The sequence below is a fragment of the Crinia signifera genome, chromosome 1, assembly GCF_055691185.1.
Source record: "Crinia signifera chromosome 1, ASM5569118v1, whole genome shotgun sequence".
NCBI classification, from domain to species: domain Eukaryota; kingdom Metazoa; phylum Chordata; class Amphibia; order Anura; family Myobatrachidae; genus Crinia; species Crinia signifera.
In genome coordinates, this window is record NC_139217.1 from 48,204,746 (window position 1) to 48,227,632 (window position 22,887).

Below are 22,887 nucleotides of genomic sequence, written 5' to 3' on the forward strand. Positions count from 1 at the left end.
CGTGTGACTTTAAACCGTAAAATTGTGTCTGTTCGCTACCATTTTTAAAGCATTAAAATACCATTGTAGCTAGATAGCATGTTTATATTGTTCCGATTCCACCCACATTTGTTGAGGTAAATTAGCACACCAAACATTCAAACAGCCCGAAGCCAAATGAGTAACATCTGCTGGAATCCTCCACTCATCCAGAACACTGAGCATGAATGGCGTACCTTATCTGCTACTTAAAACCGAGATTGAGGCATGAAGTAACTACCACCCATGACGCAAGGTGCACTTGTACCAATGACCAGAAGTAATTGCTGCTTCGTGTGTGGGAGGTTTGCTGAATGGTGACCAAGATGGATGTGTGGAAGACATCACACATCTTTATCCGTTTTCAACATCACAGTGCGCACTGTCAATTCAGGAGAAGGTCCAAGTTGGAAGAAAGGCCGGTAAGTGTTCTTTAGGGGCCTATTCATTCAACAGAGGGGGAAAAAGTTGAGAATTGAGCCAGTGGAGAAGACACCCATGACAACCAATCTGATTTGATAGAACTCATCAAGTGCATACTATAAATTTAGAATGCACCTGATTGGTTTCCATGGACGACTTCTCTACTGCTTCATACATCTACTCCGTAGTGTACCCCTTAATGTAATAATGAGCTTTCACACCATGCGTAAGGGAACAGCTTCACTTTAACATTACATTTGAGACACTTGAAAGCATTCTGAACTGTGTTTTTGAATCTGCACATTCATATTAGATTTACCATTTACAATCCTAGTCTTGACTTCCGGTTTAAAGTACACCAGTTGCTTAGGCACAGTAGAGACGGCCATCTTGAGGGCGGAGCCAATTCATAAGGTAAAAAATTTGTGCAAGAAAAGTGACAGAAGTATATTGGCTGGTAATTTCTCTGCTATATCTATTCAAGGCTTAATAAATCTCCACCATTTACATAAAGTATGTATGAATGAAAGGGGAAGTCCGATATTACAACAAACGGATAAGGTATGTGTTCATGCATGCAAAACTTAACCATGTGTTCCCAAAAATCTGTGTCCGTGGCGGTTTAACTAAAAATCCCAGCATGCCTCGGCAAAAACAACAAACATTAACTACTTTGTTAAAATATATATATATATCGGATGGTTTAAAATCTTAAGACATTTGCACCTTCGCTTGTAATGAAGGTGGCTATCTACTGGTCAATGCAATACTAGAAAGCACTCTGAGAACCAGCGACATCAACAAGTCATGAGGTACTTATTGGTTCAAAATGGCTGAACGCAGAACCTCATGCTTCAGACACAACTAGCATATGAACAGATAGGTTGCATTCTCTGGTTCCAGGCCGCAACTGGCTGCTGCCACTGTATGCAGCCATTATATAGCTGCAACGTAGTATGCTGGGCTGTACTACTGCAGAATGTTGCTGCATGGGAAAAACATTTCATCACCAGTTAAATAACGGTTCATGAACTGCAAATCTATAAAATATATATATATATATATAAAAAAGTGGATCAGCGAAGTTCTTTTTTTCCTTTAATTTAACCAAATTTGGTCTCATGCAACATTAGAAGCAAACTTTTTTTTGAACTAGTCAAAGGCTGTTCAAGCTGCCGGAGCGGTTACAAAAATACCTCTACCGCCGCCAGTCTCTGTACAATAAACACAGACATTTGCTCCCAGAAAGCATAACAAGGAAGCCCCACAATGCTACGGGTCACAGGCATTGCAGCATTTTCTCTACGGAATTTAAACATTTAGCTGATGCTTGCAGAGAGCAATTAGGTAATGCCTGAGTTCTGCGCCCAAAAAACCGCAGCCAGGTGCCTATTACCCTGGCAGCCAAAATTCCCAATAAGTCACTGCACAAGAATGGGCTGCCAGACTCTGGTATAAAAAGGAGGCAGATTCTGCTTCAGAGGCTCCATTTTGTCTGTTATGGTAGGCAGCATTATATGCTATGCAAAGTTGGGCCTTGCAGCTTATACACAAACTGAAATAACTTTCCACATTCAGATGACTACTGTACTATGCCGCTGCAGAATATTTCCATCTGTAGCTGAGGTTTTACACGTGGGGAAAGGTTTTGGCTGCAGCGCTTACACACCTACTGTGTATTTGCTTCATTTTCCGATGCCGGGAATCTGGTTGAGAACAGCAACACTTGTGTGGTGAACTATGCGCCGAAACATACATTTGATATTTATGCGTGCGTGCGTTTCCGCTGACACACAGCTGCTATAGTAACCTTCCAATGACAGTTCTGCATTAGTGTTTTGTAAATCAAAAAAATAAATAAAAAAAATGAGGAAGTCTGGGTCTAGCGGTTAAAACTCGAGTCATAGTGATTTTTGTACCGAACAAACACAGGCTCAGGAATTTAGAGGTTTGTTCAAACGCTAAAGCAATTACCATCACTGTACACCCAAATCTAGGAAGAGAGTTCCGTCTGGTTTCAAGTCATTTACCCACTACAATAGTTACGTCAATGGTGCAAAGTAAGCCACAAAAACAACTTCCCATCTCCGTAAATACCTGTACAATGCTGCACGCCTGAAAGGGGCGCAAGAGTGCGTTAATGGGTGCAGAACACGCACTTGGCGACAGCATCATGGGAAAAAGGAACTCAATGTTCAGAACCAGGTCATCTGTTTACATAAAAATGTAAAACCCTAAAGAGATTAAACATCCTAAACGGTTGACCTCTTTGCCCGAATGGGCCCTTGGCGGTTAGCACATGCTGAGAACACTTGTCTAGAGCACAAGTGGGCAGTATCAGAATGAGTGGCACTGCGTGCGTGATGATTAAAAAGGTTTTACATGTCCCGTGGAGCGGAGCTATAGTTTGTAATCCAATAGGGGATCTGTGTCAGCAACATCGCTGGTTGCCAATGAGTTGACGGAGCAGTATGACCATCAAATGTTATCCTCAAGGAGAAGCCCGTATAAGTGTTCCGGCCAGCCACAATCACATCATGCCCCAACACCGCAAGTACGTATCGTTCTAACACACAGGATACATTTCACCAAGCCTCCAACAGAAGCTGTAAATACTCCGAAAAGGGGATTTATTTTTATCCCTTACTGACCAGACATCCGCAGGTTTAAGGGAAAGATGTGACTGTATATCATTTCTAACAGGAGGTCCTATTAGCCGGCTGCTGGATTTGATTTACTGCTTAATACAACGGGAACATAAAAAAATAATTTGCAACCATCAAACCATGCTCAGGACAAAACGTGGCATTGCTTGAGCTAGCTGGTTATAAACAAGGGAGCAATAACTGGCAACTTTAATCTACATTATATGCGTATAGAAAGGGATCAAATTGAGATAGTGACATTGATCAAGCAGTGGTTGCTACGGCCAACGTATCCAATCAGCTTTTATGTAGCATCATGTACATGCTATAAAATAATAGATAGCAGCTGATTGGCAACTGGTTCACTGCTTGATAGATCAACCCTAAATGACCATCCAATCAGCTTCTATCACTTTATAGGCTGTGGGGGTCTATTTAATAAGCCTTTGAATGAGGTAAAATGGACTGAGATTAAATCCCAGACAATCAGATACTAACTGCCATGTTATAGGTTGGGTTTGAAAAAAGACCAGCGCTGGTTGGCTGGTACATTGGGGGTTATTCTGGTTGAATTCGCAGGGAGTCCAACAAACCCTCCCTTGTGAATGGTGGTATGCCAGACCACCATTCGCAAGGGTGATCCGCTCGCAGGGCCTGTGAATGAATGTTGCACAGTAACATCCATTCGCAGCCTTGTGGAATCCGCCCACATCATTCGATGGTTGGTGACCATCGAATGATGGCAAAGTCGCTTAAATATGCCTGGGTGCTCGGGGGGAAGTGGCTGGGCAGCTGACAGCCGGTGAGTACCATCGGCGCATTAGCATGAGAACGTCCAGCTAGGTGTTACCATATGCTGAATCCCACCGCCCAGCGAACTTGGATGCGTGCACCCGGCGTACATTCTGTTCGCCTTGGTCGCACTCACCATGCGTATGCACAGAAATGCGGCTGCGCATGCGCCAAACATCGGACCCCTTGCGAACAAAGTGGTCCGAGCGAACGGACCAGAATAAGAGCCTTTATCTCCGCCCTCTTTAACTCTGTGGGCAGTATTCGAAGAGCATTTTGGCAATGTGCAGCGAATCCTGTTTAGGATTCGCTGCACATTCGCCACTGCTCGCTGCGTTCCGGAGCCTCGCCGGCTCCAGTATTCAATGAGTCAGGGGCTCGCTGCTCCTGACTGGCGAATTGTAACTCCTGCAGCGATGCCGCAGGGAGCCCGAGGACGGCGGCAGGCAGGGAGATGGAAGTCTCCCTGCCTGCCCCAGAACGTTTGTGGGGGGGGAGGTGGGCTCCGGGTGCCAGGCAGCACAGGCTGCCCCCCGGGGGTGCCAGCAGGGGACCGGGTATATTCACTACACCCGATCATGCATATGTAATGCTCTGTTGCAGTGAATATATGAATATCTAATGAGCGGCTCGGCTCCGGCCCCCTGCTGGCTGGTCTGTGTAAAAAAAAAAAAAAAATATATATATATATATATATATATATATATATATATATATATATATATATATATATATATATATATATAAAAAAACCTTGAAATGTATTCGCCATCTTGTCATTGAATAGGGTGATTCACCGTTTTAGTCAAAAATTCGCCTTACAGCACAAAATCGCCATAAAAACATGGCGAATCAGCCTCATTGAATACCGTACCGCCCTTTATCTGAGTCTACCCAAGAACTCTTAAAAACCTTCTTCCCTTTTGTAATGGTTGTGCAGCAATACAGATCAGCTGCAGACTTCACTCAGCTGACAGGGCGGTCACCTTTACGATACTAAATATAATTCTGCGATTGCCAGCTCCTGTCATCTAAACGATACCGCAACGTTTGTCACCTTGAAAGTTAACTTTGGGGAAATGACGCACAACCGCTGAAAGCTGAAGACCTTTATCTTCCTTTATGGCTTTCTATTGCACATGAGCTGCTGAAGAGTTTCAATCACTACCAGAAATCAGGCAGAGAGGGGGGGGGACATTTCATTTTGAAACGGTTTAAAATGATTGATCTCTGGGAATTAAGTGCAACCACATGGCGTTTGAGCAGCCTAATGTACAGAAACGGGTCCAGACAAAATACGTAGACCTCTCATTTATGGACACGCAAATAAACACGAGGCAGAGCCAAGCAAAGTGCTTTCAGCTGGAGGGCTTGGTGCAGAGATAACTAGATGTGCGAGGAGATTGCCCGACTGCTCACCTCCTTTACACTCTCCCAGCAATGCAGCTGCCATCAGATAACATATACAGTTATGTAAGCAACCCATCCGGCTGTCCGCTACATCCAGTGCTTTATAGAGTTTTCCTCCTTTAAAAAAACGTTTATAAACCGCTCTCCCTTCCGACCAGCATAGTTAACCCTTTAATGCAAACATAGGGAACTTCGGCCCTCCAGCATTAAACACCAACATCTCAATAACGACTGATATTTATCAATTATTGGTCTCGAGACTTATAAATAAAGAATGTAACATTACAGACTCAGGGTGAGATGATCTAAGCCTCAAAAAGTGATAAAGTGGAGAGTGATAAATCACCAGCCAATCCGTTCCTTACAGTTATTTTTCAAACACCTGTGACATGGTAGTTGAGATGATTGGCTGTCACGATCACTCTCCAATTTATCACTTTCTGATCTCCGTACCTCTGGCCCTCAGTACGTTGGTAGAAAATGTTATATAATAATGAAGGACCCTTCAGTCTGCCCAATGCTCTACCACAGTTTGCGACTCACCCCTCCCCCAATCTGTCCCCACCCACTCATACCCCGACTCCACAAAAATGGCCGCTGTGCATGTCCCGCCAGCGATTAATATGCGATGAATGATATATGTACCCCCCAATGTCTTTTGGGGTACAATATCCACACTTCTGGTACTCCCCTTACAATGTGGTATCTGTACTTTGACAATATTGACGCATCCTTGTAAAATTGTACGTCAATAGCTGAAAAAATAAAGTACTGCCAAAATGCAAAGCGCTGTCAGAAAAATAGGATCCCCGATGAATACAAGTACGGCGAAGGGTTTACTAAACGTAAATGCCAGGGACTTCTCCATGACGGTCAGATAACGGTCATTTCTCAGCAAGGTCAGAAAGCTGCCCTAAACATTATGAGGTAAAGTCTTTAGCTTCACCATCAGCTGGGAAGCATCAAGGCCCTTGAGTCGCAGGGCCCGGTCTGCCTGTTCGAGCTGAAACTCGATCAGCACCTTGGCTGACATTTCCACTTCAGCTACAGGTGGCCAACGCCAAATGCACAACCCTCACAATTTTCCTACACAAAGTGAAATTTTACTCGCCTCGAGTAGGCAAATAGACCAGACTAGTGTATGTTAACCCATTCTTAGCCCCTAGGAGACATTATACCCCACAGAGTGATATTTATTTAAATGCAGCATTGCTAACAACGCACAGACTCTCTGCTGGGGACATCTGTGCTAAAAAATATCCCCTCAGTACAATGTGGGGAGGATGAACCAAATGTTAGAGATAAAGTGGAAATACTGTTCCAATCGGCTTCTGTCTTTTTGCAAAAGCCCGTAAAAGAGAGACACTGATTGGTTGGCACTATCGCTCTTCAAGGTTTGCTGTATGGTTTTCACTTTAACGCATAAAATTAAAGGCGTGGGGAACTTCCTGTTCCTGTCGAGCATGGCTATGAGAAATATAGATGGGCACAACAAAATGTGCTGAAGTTTTATTCAAGTATTTGTCACATTTCCTCTCGAGTCACTTATAAGAACTTAAATGTCACCTACACGTCGTGGGGTCGGCCATTTTGTTTGCTGAGCCTATGTTCAGCCCCATCCATTCCTCGGGCACCAACATGGCTGCCTGCACGGAGCGTAGGTTTCACTTTAAGTCTAGTCATACAGGAACAAGCTTCCCTGGCAATCTGAAACTTGATTCATCTCAGAGTGTGACCTTTTCATATACTGGAGCAGTCATGAGAAAACGAAAGAGTAGGGAGAGCAGCCAGTTTCCTGACCTGGAAAGCATATCCCTTTTCCCTGGCTGATTACTGACTGAAGAAATCTATGCTGCTGTAAAATCTGCAATCAGTACTGGAAGCTTACGTGTCCTAGCATACCCACACCAAGCACTGCACCCAGGCTAATACAGGTGTACGCTTAACACAAAAAATGCGTCCCTAAACACCGCCTTTAGAGTAAAAGCGCCAAGCTAGTGCCGCCTTAATGTAAAATCCAGATTTAAATCTCGCAGCTATACCGCAGAATCTATGGCGGTTCCTGCAAATCATAGGCCGTTATCTTTTGGTTACCACGATATACATGTATGTGCCATTAACACATGTAAACCAAGATATGGGAGGAGCCAAAGCACAGAGTACTTCAGTAAAAGGAAAAAATATAGTGTAGTTCTAAAGCAGGGTTACGCTCATACTCTTGAAAGGGAGACATTTGCAGGATTCTCTCTATGCTCTAAGATTCAACAAGGTACAGCGCTGACTTGTGGGTGGGTTATGTCAGGTTAAATGCACATTAAAAAAACATTTAAAAAAAAATGCTACAGTACGTGGAAATAGGGAATTGGATTAATTTGCTTTCTCCTGAGCAGGGCGTAGGTCAAGAAATCCCACAACATAAGTTTCCACTTATATTCCAGACCTGTTAAAGTTGGAAATGATCTTAAAGCAGGTGAAAGTAAAGGAGGATTATAAATCTGTAACCACTTCTACTGGCGTACATAGAATAGGTGTCGAGAGCTTATTATAACGCCAATGAAAGCGGTAAACTGCGATATATGATGGCACTGCTCGCTCTTCAGAGTTCTAGAACCTTGTATCTGTTATATATTCCTGAATGGGGTTTCCAGAGCCTGTAACAGAAGGCAATGTTCTCCATCTTCACATAACACCTCCCTAACTCGGGAAACCGCCAGATTCGTAATCCACACAGAGTTCTAGATTCCCACCACCAGGGAGGAAGGCCGAGTACGTAGCACCCAACCACACATTTCCCAGTAGTACATGCTGGATATGATAAAGATGGGCGTTGTACATAATTACACTCATTAGTAACCACCAGCAACTGCTCTATCTGAAGAAATGTAATGGAAAATCCATTTAGGTGGTGTCCACGGAAAATATCTCCCAGCATCCAGGAAAAGACCTGGACACCAGCCAGCCTGCACTAATCAGCATATTTGACAGAATCCTAGGTGGACGCCATCAGACCCTCAATATTCTGGTGACAAATCACCACCAACTGTAACATACAAGCTGTATTATGCTAATGAGCTACCACCATATATAAACATTCCAGTTCCTTATCAGCTGAACTGTAGAATACCAGAGATGAAGGAGAACCGGTCACGTTGTGGACATTGTTTTACATGCCGGCTAATGCACGAAGTATCTAGGGCAGCACAGATTGGCGGATATACTATACTATATATACACATTTTGTACAAAGATAACATTCTCCGTTGTACAAATGCAAACATCCCGATACCTGCATGAACTTGAGATGTTTAGAGTATTTCTAAGCTACCTCCATTCCAGAAAGGGAGGAAGCAAAGAAAGAACTTGGCTATATTATGCCACATATATCGCTGTAATCACCCGGGCGTGCCTCATTTCATCTTCCTGCCTCATGAGCCCCCAGTTGAGAATAAAGCATGCCCTTGGCTACGGAAATCAAGCCGTGTGGGATGTTGAAGGTCTTCAGTCTATTATAAAAAGACGTTCAATAAGGACTAGTCTTAACCCACCGTACTCTCCGATCTGTAAGATGTGCATAGCCTGAAACAAAAACATGACCGGTGAGGAGAACTTACCCGTGTCATTTTGAGAAAATCTATAGAAGGCCGATTCCACCGGACATCTTCATCACGCCTGCGTTTTAGTCGTGTTTTCCTCTCGTTTAACACACACGGCTGGGAGCGGCACCTCAGCAAGCCCTGGCGCCGCTTCAGCTCCGGGGTAGAGGTGGGAGTGCTGTTGGCTGAAGGCAAAAGATCTCTGGGTTCAGTGATGTGCTCCTGAGACAAGGAAAGGCGCCTCCTCGGATTGAACTCGCAAGGGCCACCAGAGCGCCAACGTAGGCTGGAGTTTGTGCTTCCTTCGCTGCTGTCCACATAGCCGCTGCTGGCAGACGATGGCCTGGGAACAGGAGACGTGTTGCAGGTGGGAATTGTGAATATATTGTTATTAAGAGCTGTGGCGTTTTGTGGTAGGCTGATACTTGTGCTTCTCTGTAGGGTGGTGCTGCCGTGGCTGTTGCAGCGCTGCAAGGTGGCACTGCCACCGCTGTTGCATCGCCTCTTCGACACGGGCGTCCAGACTTTGGAGCTGCCGGGCTTCCAGGGGGACCGACAGCGAGACAGTTCATCTGGCTCAGACAGTGACCTGCAGTGTCTTTTCGTAGGGGGTGCCAGTGGCTGACCAAAGCTGTCGTTGAGGTTAAGTTTACTTATCCACCCAGATACCAAAGCCTGATTTGAGGACTCGTTCTGCCATTGCAGATTAAAATTGCTGGGAGTGCCGGGACTGAAGGGGCACATGGGAAAGGAGAAGATCGAGTTCTTGTTCAGTTCAGTCCTGATTGGACAAGCCCGATCAATCATTTTCCAGTGGCTGTCCTCTGTGAAAGGGAAAGGAAAGAAAGAGGAGGAGGTTAGGGACCCAATTCTGGAAATGTAGTGTTACATAGCATAAAACCCCGCACAGAACATACAGGCGATGGCAGTCATATCGGTAGTGCCAGGTTTATTTTTAGAGGTGAGAAAATAGAGAATGCATAACTCAGCCCAGTGCAACTCGAGAAGCAACTCAAGGGGGATTTAAATAGGGGACTTCTCAGGACGGAAATAACTTTTCCCACTGCAGAATCTACAGTTATAGTATCCAATCATACACCGTACTGTAAAGAAATACAAACTTCTGGTCGAGCCATTATGAAAGGGTCTAGACCTCCAGTTCACAATAAGTTATTAAGCTAACCAGCAAATGTTGACTTTACTCAGCTAGCTCCCTTCCATGCCTTTCAGCCATATATGTATATCACTACGAGTTATTTTCCACCACCCTTGTACATTACAGTACTGCGCGCTGTAATGCAGTCTCTAAAGAGCAGCTTTTCTCTGCGTCCAACGCCAACGGCAACACCACCTAACGCTATGCAGACATGGCTGAAAAGCAGGAAGGGAAGACCCAAAATGACACTTAGATGTCAGCACTATATTAACGTCATCTGGAGGTGAAAGGGGTCATTGGGCTGACCACTGAATGTCCAACATGGCTAAAGTCGACACGAGTATTAGGTCGACATGGGTTTTCACTTTTTATCTCCCGAATGTCCACTAAGTCGACATGGATACTAAGTGTACCACTACGCAAGGCACACTATTTAATTCTCCCTCCACACCCTAGTGGTAGGGCATGAAATACCGCCCGTCGGCTCAAAAAAAAAAAGCGAAAAATCCATGTCGACCTTCGATGGTCAATCCAATGCAAGCCAACCTTTGCTGTGTTTACCTAGCGACCGTATATTAGGTGGAAAGCCTCTCTGGCTGAAGGGAGCATGACCTGTGACTCCCCAGCAGCTGTGGGCCATGTTCCAGCAAGGACTGCAAGTCAAAGGCATGCTGAAGTTTGTAGTCCTCCCCCCCTCCCCTCCAGAGACCCACTTTTTATTTTGTTTATATTACAATATAATATTGTAAGTTCTATTATACAGTGTAGAGTCCCTCTTGCTACCTAACGTAGCGGAGGTTTTTATTTATTTGGCGATATAGGATTTGAACAGCCATAACTGCCACATAAAAGGCGATCAATCTGGCATTCTGCATTCAAACATTTAAATATATTGCAAAGCTTCCACCGGCAATAAATAGACTTCTACCCAGATACAAATAAATACATTTGGGGAAAATAAAACGAACACAAGTCGGATTTTTGGAGGAGAGGAGGGAGGTGGTACAATTTGGCCATGCCGTTGTCCTTTACAATCTTGTCTATTTAAATCACTCAAAAAATAATAATCAGAGACCGGGATGAAATATGGCGTTGCCCACCCCCCCTCCAGCGGGGGAGAAGCAGGCCAACTTTAATATGCAAAGCTCTTTCACAAGCATAAAATCACCATCAGCCACTGAGTTGGGGAGCATTGTTCTAGGACCAGTTTAAGCCAGCAGGCTCTGCACACTCATTTCCAAGCCCTCTTTCCCTCCTGCATCTGATTTGCAACAGAAAAGATTTTTCGCCTTAGTCAGACACCTTTGCTTTCCTTGGAGTGTAGAGAAAAAATAAATAAAACTCTGCTAAGGTTTCTCGAAAACTTACCATTGATTTCGTAAGGGAACAAGCAGGCTTCACTGTTCAGCTTCTCAGATGAGCGCTGAAAATTAACCAGAGGGAAGAAAAAGTTTCAACCCCATACAACAAAAAGCACATGGTGTACAGATTTATAATGAGGCAGGAGAATAGGCAAAAGATAAAGATGTGCATATTACTGTCCCAGGGGGGGTGTGGGGGTAGGGGTAGGTATTTGGGTCAATTCATTATGAGGTCTGCCAATTACCAGTATCATTTAATTCCGAAGCACAAATTTCGCCACCTGAACTATTTTGGTACAAGCTTCTAGATGGCGGCTGGTAACCCATAGCAACAGCTGGCATGATGCCTCATTAGACCAGGTTACCAAAGCAATTATGCACTTTTGGCTGATTTTTGTGCCACCATGTTCCCATAGTAACTGACTGTATAACTCAATCTACCAGTGTTACCATCCCCAATCCCTTTAAGTTACCATAGTAACTAGCAGCATGATAATGCTTTAATACAGCGATTTTACCATAGCACCCATCCCAATATAGATTTTATACCACAAAGTAACCATAGCAACTGACTGCATGGTACTGTACCTCAGAATGTCAACATTGTTACCAAACGCAGATAACGCATTTTTGGACCAAAATGTAACCATAGCAGTTGATTACATAGTACCTCATTATTCTACCATTGTTACCATAGTAGTAACCAATCCCATGATACCTCATGATTGTATGGTACATATTTAATCCACCAGTGTTATCATGGCAACCAGTACCATGATACCCAATTATTGCACCAGAATGTTACCATAGCAACAGACTATGTTCACCACAATTTTTTCAAATGGAAGCACACTCATCAGTACTGTGGCTTATTTGTATAGGACAGTGGTTCCCAGCCCTGGTCCTCTCCACACAGAATCACAAGTGACATAATTAACTCCAGCTCTGGATCTTTTAAAATGTGTCAAAATAATGAGTGCACCTGCCAGGTGACCTGGAAAATGTGCACTGTTGGGGGTACTTGAGGACCAGGGTTGGGAACCACTGGTATGGGAAATCCAAGCCTTTCTCTAGAACTAAAGTAAAACACAAATTCAAAGTGTTACTTCAGAGTCTGTGGAGCAAGTTTGACACCAAATGCATATAAAGACAAAAAAACTTTAAACAAACTTTATAAAACTTCTTTACTACAAATGAGCCTGGTGTCTTTATAAAGCAGCAACAAAGTTCACATTAAATAATATTTTAATGAAGACCATGTAAGTACGTCACAATTCATTAAAAAAATAAAAAGACAAAAACGAACAATTATAACTGCCTAGATTAATTCTGGATTTTGATTTATTCTTCACTATGCCAAAAGATACTATTGTTCAGAGACTTCCTTTCAATGATAAGTTATTTTCCCCTGCATAGGAACATAAACATCCCTAAACACCCACCTCCCACTACTCGAAGATGAGCACATAGCGGGGGGGTTACCTTTACCCTTGTGTAACCAGCACGCTATGTTGGGCGGCGTATTCAGCAAACCGGTCGCCATATTGGGAAAGCACACCGCACATGCTGAAAACCATTAATTTATATTATTGCTATAATGAATTATTTCCAAACGGTAAAGATGACGTAATGTGTAATCAGTCAGGACTGGCAGGAAGTTTTAAAATATCCACATCATGAAATATAAATGCAAATTTTACAGAAAATTAAGTAGGACATCCAACATACAGAGCCAACGCCAACTCCAATATGAGGGCAGATGTTTGAAGCAGTGATAAGGGGAGAGACGTGAGCCAGAGGAGAAGTGGCCCATGGCAACCAATCAGCACTGAAGTAACATCTATAATTTGCATAATATAAAATTATACAGAGCAGCCGATTGGTTGCCATGGGCCACTTCTCGTCTGCACATTAGTACAGAAATCCACTAATATATTACTTCACAAATTAGGTGTGACTAGACTTTGGAGTAATATTACTGTTTTTAGCATCCACTAACAATACTGCAGGCCGGCTCTGCAAAGCTAGTACTCAATGGATACCTGCATAGTGTTTTGGGGTATAATATTGGTTTTAGGTCAGTGTTTAGGAACAATACCCTCCAAGAGACATTTTCCACTTCAATGTTCCAGGAAAAAGGGCTATATAATACAGTAAGGCAAACTGGGTGGCCATTTTGTGAACTCAAACAATCAAGAGACTAGTAGTCATAGTCCAGAGACTATAAATTGTCTGATATCCCTGAACCGGAACACTGAATTTCCAGGTGTATGAACGGTTATAATCACTTAAATAACTATGACTAGAGTCTAGCCCAAAGATCCGAGCCTGTTCGATGAGATCAAGCCCGTCTATGACTTGCAAATCAGAGCACTTAGGACTGTGCTTTTTGTGCGTCATCCTGAATGAGTTGTAAAATAATCAATTAATTGGTAGCCAAACCCTTCACAATGAAGGTATCATTGTGTAGTAATCTAGCATACACAAGAATGCAGCCTATCAATTGCCCAGAAACTAGTGACATCACTGAGGTAGAGGACATGTCCATGCTACTGGGCTATGGCTCCCTTATCACTTAGAATCATAGACAAATCCTTAAAACATCATTTTTCAAGGATTTGTCCCAGCAAGGCACCAGGTGTTTGTGACCTCACAGCACCCACACTCCTTATGTCACCAATTTACAGGTGAATTCTCCAGACGATTGCTTCAGGTGACAAAATGGCCGCCTTCGTGTGCGATCAATAGATGATCTTTGAAATGTTTCCCTTGGCTTTACACAGCAATTTCACAACTTACTGGACTTATTTAAAGGACGGGGACTGCAAGCAGCTGATAAGTGCAACTAATTGTACCGCTGTCACTTTCCGTCCTTTTATCTCCCTTACGTTTTAATGACTGCTACAGAAGTACAGTAAAGCAAATGTGACATTGCTGCGCCCTGATATGGCCCCGCTTGTCAAGCCACAACACAGAACTACTTTCCTTAGCACACCCTATAAGTGCAGGGTTTCATTGCAGAAGTCATTTTAAATAAGCTGGGGCAGTGCCGCCCATTAATAAGAAAGGCCGACTACATGGGTTCTTTCAGGACATCAAACTTTGTTTCTAGTACATGAAAGTTCCTCAAACAGGAACAAGTCAAGATTTCACGGCATGCAACACGTTGTGGTAATGTTGGGCAATATTCCTCTAGCAATCCAGGACTTCCTTCCTAGTATAGCTAGAGATGCAGGTTAACATACGAGCAATTTGCAAATCATAGTAAATACATATATCCAAAACAGCATTATGGGGCCTATTTAATTACACGGTGCAGACAGCAGCCAATCAAATGTCCTCGTTTAGCATTCAAAGCGTCAGACTAATCCGATTGGATGCTACAGAATTAACATCACATTATACTTTATTATATTAATAAACACGCCTCAGTGTCTTTGTTCACCACTACTAAACATAGGCTGTAGTGCTGGCATAGGGACATGTCCTAATGTGAATGCAATTTACATGGGAGTGAGCACACAATTATTGACATGATTACCATGAAGGCACTATGTTATACAAATGAGAAAACTGCAACAGGGAGGGTTAAAATGTGGAAGGTTACAGTGTTCCCGCATATATTGTCAACAAAGGTTATAAAATAAATAAAAAAGGCCTTCAAATGTGCTGTGAAGGAAGCAAAATTGTGCCCATTCAGAAGTGCAGGTTTTTACAAACCTCGTTGCTATGGGAAACACCCCATCTTCTCATCTTTGTAAAGTTAACCCTCCGTGGTCTCGAAACTCTGTGAGGTGACTTAGTTTTTAGAAAATTCATACACAATACCCATGAAAATTAGTTCAATCTCACAAAACTGCTATTTACATAGCTGCAATAATGATTTAATTTGCTAATTTCTACAAGCACTTCCACCCCTTTGATCTAATTTACTAGTTAATCCTGTCAAATTGACAGCCTCCTCACTTTGAGCTGTGACAGGTTTTACTTTAAGCTTGATCTGTGACCGTTTTAACCCAAACTCTAGACCCCGCCCCCTAGTCCTGATCTGCTCCTACCTCCAAGTCTGTTTTCACAGCTCTCTCTCTCCATATCCAGCAAGTATGAAACAGAGCAGTGTCCCTGCAGAATTTGCTTTCACTTTCTGTTTCTAGTTTAGTACACCAAGGAGTCATTTGTTCCGTCAAGTGGCCCCTAGTGGTCACTGGCGGTACATCACCTCACAGAGGTGAGGAATAGTTAGATATTTTGTATACGTATATGGGTGTGTATATATATATATATATATATATATATATATATATCTATATAAGATATCAAAGCAGATCTACTATGACTACATACCAGATTAATATTGTACGTTTTGCATGAGAGATCGTCCAAGCTTTGGTTCTGCAGCTTCTCTGTAATTAGTGTCACCATGGTAATCCCTACGTCCCCGTTTCGCAGCCCGATAAACATTGATCCTCTTCAATTAATACTGTTTCGTCATTTTAGTTCTTGGTGGAAGCCTGACATTTCTTGAAGCCAGCAGTCTAGTTTATTTCAGCGTTCCTGTAATTCATGGTTCTCATCTGAAACATCAAGCAAAACACAGTTACTACATCATCATTAAGGCAGCCCGCGCACGTCACACTTTTCTAAATCGGATTATGTTCATCTAAAAACAATTTATTTTCGTCATGCAATTTAGCTAAAACAAGGATACCAGGAAATGGTGCCATTGCTGGTCACGTAACCTCTACTGCGTAAAACCAGATTCTTAGGTTATGTAAAAAGTCCTTCTTGGAAGGTCCTAAATGGCAACGCCTATGCAGTTATTTTAGCAAAAACTTACCTGAAAGCCAAAGAGAAATCCTCCCAAAAATGACATAAGTTATCATACTATTTGCAAAACATTTAAGGGGAAATTAAAAATTTGGGGGGGGGGGGGGGGGGGGGGGAGCACCCATCAGGACAATTGAATAGTTGCTTTTAACAGGCGCCTAATGCTTTATACAGTACAGTATGCCCCTAATATACAGGGTTTTAAGGAAGTTTAGGGGGGCGTTAATCCTATTTGCCCCCGAAAAGCCATATCGGGGAATTGGTTTTAACTATCTCAGGCATGTGAAGTCCGATACAAGATGCACCGTATCGGTGAATTTGTTTGACCCGTCTCGGGCATGTGAAGCCGATACAAGACGCACCGTATCGGGGAATTTGTTTGACCTGTATCGGGGATGTGAAGCCCGATACAAGCCGCACCGTATCGGGGGATTTGTTTTAACTGTCTCAGGCATGTGAAGTTGATCCCATATAAGCGAATGTGGCGTCAAAAACAGCGAGCGGTCAGTGGTGGTACTTCACCTCAGAGGTGAGGAGCAGTTATAAATATATATATATATATATATATATATATATATATATATATATATATATATATATATATAAATAATGAACTGGGGCACAGGCACATGAAGTGGAGGGATTACAGTATAGCCGAACATGAACTGGTGGCACTTTAATGTAAAATATGAGCATGTCATGTGAATTAGGGTAACATTGCATAAGTTATACTGCCAGCCCTACAATATGACATGTAAACTTGGGCTTTACTGTGGGGCATGATATTAACATAAGGCACTATTATGGTTCAGAAAGTGACCTAGGGCGCTGTGACGAGGTATAAAACCAGCAAACTGCTATGGAAAAGGGTCTCTAGAAGCATTGGGTCAGGAGCACATTCAAAATTGCTCCAGCTAAACACCCCCCCCCCCCCCCTCGATATACCCAACAGCCAATCCCATAGCTTACAACATTGCATGAAATAAAGAGTAATTTTGCAAAAGGCAAATGCTAAATACGATTACCCATAACAGGCCCAGTACCCAGCAAATTTTGGAAAGGTCAATTACATTTTTACGGCACAGAGAATATCTTTCTTGCAATAATTTGAGGCCTTAGTTAACAAAAAAAAATAAATGCAAAGACAATTTTCAGTCTCCGTGGGAAAATAAAATGATGTTCTCTTTTAAACAGAAGTGGTAATTTTCAGGCTGCTAATTTTTTCTGCTATTCGCCCTCAACAGCTGTCAGGATAATTATTGTTACTCATACATTAGCTAGTCAATAGCCGGGTCAAGCAAGGTAGCTGTGGAAACTGTACAGCACGAATCACAATTACATGAGCGCTAAAATACACACTGGAACAGACATGGAAAATGAAGTGGTTCTTAAGAGATTTCAACTGATGCAATCCACATCTAGGCAACAATTAGCCCTTCTTTGTATTTCACACAGTGTCAGAAGTATGGTTCACCTGCATGGTTTTTAAATGTTGTATATTAAATGTATAATATAATATCTTTGACAGAATGAAACTGTCTGCTTGCTGAGGAAAATACTGCGATACAATTGTCGCCTTTCAACAACAAAAACTATTTCAAGCAGCACAATTTCAAGCTGTCAGACTTTAGCAGCTGGCAGCCATCTTGTTTTTGCCCAAGGCCTTCTAGAAAAGGATTAAAAAAAAAAAACACAATGGTGCACTTAAAACTGTCTGTCGGAAGATTAATTCTTCCTGCGAAACCAACACTTCGGTATGTGTGCCATAATTGATCGCATTGGTTTACGAAGGCATGACTTCCTGTATGTGTCCACATAACAAGTCAATCAAGGACTGCCACCTCCTCACATCGCCGTGACTCCAAATATAAAAGGTTCCTTCAGTAAAGTCACTAGAGCGGTGTCATATCCTAGGGAAGGAAAAATGCAAGTGCCTGGTGGTATAAATACATGGCTAAAAATAACAGGACAATGCTAGATTGGAAAAGCATATGAAAAAGCTGTATGAAGGCATAAAAAAAAAGTACATTTACTAAAGTTTCTAAAAGCGATAAATAGTGGCCCACAGCAACCAAATCGGATTCTGGCTATATTTCATGCAATAGAGAAATTATAGCGAGGATGTTTTTGGTTACTTTGGACACCACAAGTTCATTTTAGAAACGCCTAGGGACGAGGTATCTGATTGGCCATGGCGTTCTAATTTCCACACAAGGCTTAAATGCTATAATTTATCATTGATAAGGATGGACCATGCTGCATAACCTCTTCCGACGAATGTTTACATGTGCGCAAGCCACGAAATACAGTCTCAAATAAGACTCCATACCTAAATATGGGGGAAGGCCACAATTTTGTAGAGTATTTAATCTGGGACTCAGACTTTCTGAACGTACCAACAATCGGAATTCCGGACCGTTTTCGTTTAAGCTCGATCGTAACTAGAGCGTCAGAATTCAATGTTCCAGCTGTCGAGTGTCGGAAAGTGGCCGTGTCGGCAAAAATCGGTGAGGCTTGATGAAAAGCGGCTGTGAATTTGTCAAACCGCTGCCATTTCAGAACAGATACCTCTAGTTTTAAAATCGGTTTTGTTGTAATCTGCCTTCAACGCTGTCGGAAACTGCAACATTGAATAGGCGACGGTCGATAATTCCACCGGGATTGAAAACTGCCCTAAATCACAGTGAACAGGATCACTGTATAAATGTTAATCACAAAATGGCTGCCACCATGGAGCAAAAATGCCCAATCCTTAAAATTATATATATATATATATATTTAAATATCTTATTCTCAAGGCTACATGTGGCACTAAACTAAATTTTAGTTGAGGAAAGCCATCATTGGCCCTATCCTTTGTGTAATTTACCCCAATTTATGACACACACTACTGTATTGTGCACAGTAATTCATCCAGTATCTGTCGTGTTAAGAAATCTAGTATTTGTGGACGAATAGACCTGCACAGAGCCATGACAGGCAATAAGAACATGATGTGGGTGTGTGACTGACGGAAAACCACCTGTAACGGTCAATACATTCTTTTTCTCCCACTCTATCTTATTACTAAGCAACGCAGCAGGAATATTTTGGTAGGTGTTCGGCAGCCATGACAGCTTGAATAAAGTCCAAGTTAGCAGGCTGATGATTAATTTACCAGCAGCTGGATTGTGGCCTGTTCAATTTATTCTAGGAGCTTTATAAAATATTTGATTTATTACAGAACAAACCGTGTTTTGCAGGATGACCAATGAGGGCAGCCCCAAATCTGACCTTTTGGCTAAGTCACCGCAAGGCCCGCCTTGTCGGTATTGCCCAATAATTTAGTCATTAGGTGGCGCTGTCCCATTAGTCATCTGAGAGTTTAACCTAGAACAGTCATGTCCAAACTGTGGCCCTCCAGCTGTTGTGAAACTACACATCCCAGCATGCCATGCCATAGTTTAAGCATTCCCTAATGGCAAACATGTGGCAAGGCATGATGGGAATTGTAGTTTCACAACAGCTGAAGGGCTATAGTTTGGACATGCCTGACCTAGAGCAACAAGCCTTCATGGCAATGACAATTACCGCAAGCAACAGGTAAACGAGGCACACTTAAAACTGCAAACATAGAACTGAAAGTTATCTGGCACCTCCAAAGTTCAAATGCACAATAATGGCAGTGAAGTTTCACACCCTGTAGTAAACATTACTCATTAACACTTTTTCTTGATGTTATACCCCTAACACAGTGATGGGGAACCTTTGGCCCTCCAGCAATTGCTGAACTGCACATCCCAGCATGCACTACTACATTTTTACTATTTGGCCATGGTAAATCTGTAGCAAAGCATTCTGGGATGTGTAGTCCCAAAGGTGCTCTAACAGAAGCAGTTACCTGCTCAGATATTTAGCTGGGTCTCCAATGTGACCGCCAGCGTTGTTGTGTACTTTGTGTGATTACAAAACCGGCTCTCCATTGCAGGAGCAGGGTGTTTATCACTAATTAGTATCGAAATTTTGTGGGGTTCCCCCAAGCAGGCTCGGGCCCCACTATACTAGGCTATAAAACCATTGTAATCAGGTGTAACAAAAGGCTAATACAGTGGTTCCTAAAATGGATGACGTGACACTCAGGGGATCGTGGGGCATTTGCTGTGGGTGCCATGGAATGGTGGCTCCAAGACCAAATCAAATTTCTAGTCACTGATTGGGGTAAAATGGGCCATCTCTAAAGCAAGTAGCAACAATGCGTGAGGTAATAGCAGCTGCCATAGATATTGTGCCAATTTGACAATGCAGAGGGCACACCAGGACCATATATGTGACCAATGTCAGATATTACATATGTGTAATACAGAGATCTGCAATAAAGCCACCCTTATAAGCCATGTATTCAGTAACCATGGCAATAGTCTGGTAAACAGAGCACAGCAGATGTGCGACATCAATAATCCTCTTTGCACTGTAGTAATATGCGTTTTGCACAAACTGGGCACTTACTATAAAATGTGGTCTTTTCACTATAAAAGGCTCAACTTTCAAGCAGCAATGATGCCAGAGCATGAGAGACCAGTCCAGACGCTGGTTAACATTCCTAGAAAAAGCTGAACAGTGAGCATTGTGCAGGCAAGTTCAACCCTTAATCTAGTTCACGGCAGGGTTGCCAGATGTACTGTATGCCAGCGAAATTTCCAGGCTGCATGCAAGATCTAACTTCTCTTAGTAATATCCTGAGATCAGCAACACCCTAAATTACAACACAGCATGTTATTAAGAGTCAATGATCCGGCAGAAGTGTCTTGCAAGTTTCTGGCGATTTAAGAGTTAAGTCACGCCATTTTATTCAAAGGACATGGCATCAAGCCACAGGGAATAATCATAAGCCAGTCACTAAAAGATATTCCAGCCTTCAGATAAGCGTTGCTATTAATATGCAAAGATGTATGCAAATTTCCCCGGACACTAAAAAAAAAACCTGAATGTAGAAGTTCAAAAATGCACGGCTTAACCATATTATACAACTTTGTTTGGAGAGTTGCAGCTGCAGGTCAAGTATTACCTGAGATGCATCCCTGTAGGGCCAGCAGGTGGCGCAGTCTCATAAGTTGCCATTGTATGGTCGCTCTTTGTGCATTCATCGAGGGCAAAATTAACATTGATGATTCTTCCTCCTGGCATTACACGTTTTCCCTCAGTCTACAGGGTTGGCGAAACACAACAACCTTTACCCCCCCCCCCCCCCACCCACCCAAACACACACACAGTGAAACCACAATTTTTCCCAGTTTGTGTTTGTTGTTGCTTGAACTAAACAATTTTCTGTCACCCACTTAATGTAGGGTAGACCAATAACCGTCAGAGCCCCCCCTAATTCACTATGACCTAGTCGCATCGCACGACCAAAGCTATTCATTTTCATCCAGCGAACAAAATGGCTTCCTCAGCAGCAGCAAGCTTAAGGCAGGGAATACGTGTTCATTTTAAGACCTAAACATTGAAAGCAGCTGCCACACAACCCTGCAGGTATTATCAGCCATGTTAGGAACATGTTGACATTTATCTGAATTGTGAAATGCTACTTCATGTCTTTCACCTCCCCCCAGGAAGAGTATCCATTTATCTTTCGGACATCGCACATTTTGCAGTTTATCATACTTTAAAATATTGCCGATCGCTGTATGTCGGTAATAACAGAGAACTCTAAAATTATACCATTATGGGCCAAATTTAAAACTCCAAGTAGAACCTCTAGGGTTTCGGCCAGATGTACTAAGCTCGAAAAGTGATAAAATGGAGAGTGATAAACAGCCAGCCAATCAACTCCTACCTGTCATTTTTAAAACCCAGCCTGTGAAATGGCAGGTAGGAGCGGCCCCAATTAAAAATTTAACAAACTTTAATGTATATTGTACACTGAGGCCTTTACTGTCGTAGTGACAGGTGCTCCCAATGGAAGTGTTGCAAAGCAACCTGAGAACACACAAATACATGCTGCAATGAATAGAAGGAAGGAGTTAACACCCCAGGGAGGTTCAGCAGAATAGAAAGCCGCTTCCAGCATACACCCATTACTGATAATACATATGTTTAGCCTGGAACGTAAACTGACCCAGTCTGCCCATGAAATGAAGTCAAGGTTTCTCAGGGCCCCATTGTTGCAAGGAGGGAGAGGCAAGCTTAGTAAGATTGGCTTGTTGCTGGGAGAAAATGGCCGCCTGGTCACAGCTACAGTGTCCTATGCTGGCCAAACAGGTGGGGTTTATCCATTAAGAATTTTGGACCTGCCACCATACACTGAACAATGTATGGGAACAACGTACAGTTCACCACATGTAAATCGGCAGAACGACTGTTGGGACGATCGAACATGTTGAACCGGTAGAGTAGCCTGGAGCAAGCTCTACTTCCAATGGATGATGAGTGTTAAATCCTCTTGGCCTCTCTTCCTTTAAGAAGTTCTGACCCGATCAAACATTGGACTTCTCAAAGATGTCAGCGGTTTCTAGTAAATAGGAATATCAGCACAGCTGTGAATAGGCATTTACCTTACAATATTTTTCTGATGTGGCTGCCCTTGCACTTTCCAGCAATGAAACTTTTTGGAATCCTCTGTGCAGGGTATGGCCAGTCGTGGCTGGAATCGCCCGCTTCAAAAACACTTTGGAACGTCAAAAACA

At 42.8% G+C, this 22,887-nt stretch overlaps 1 protein-coding gene across 4 annotated transcripts in view; it reads right to left on the reverse strand.

Moving 5' to 3' along the window:
* The window catches only part of FAM53A (family with sequence similarity 53 member A), a 52,215-nt gene that overhangs the window by 14,174 nt on the left and 15,154 nt on the right, over positions 1-22,887 (reverse strand). For 3 of the 4 annotated variants that reach the window (XM_083149580.1, XM_083149666.1, XM_083149745.1), the window contains exons 2-4: positions 15,743-15,972; positions 11,406-11,460; positions 8,900-9,705 (exon numbers count right to left, since the gene is read on the reverse strand). In XM_083149580.1, coding sequence (XP_083005706.1) covers positions 8,900-9,705; positions 11,406-11,460; positions 15,743-15,859 — 978 coding nt within the window. In that variant the 5' untranslated portion in view covers positions 15,860-15,972. Of the gene's footprint in view, positions 1-8,899; positions 9,706-11,405; positions 11,461-15,742; positions 15,973-22,887 lie in introns of those variants that run through there. The other variant, XM_083149834.1, reaches the window with a different exon arrangement.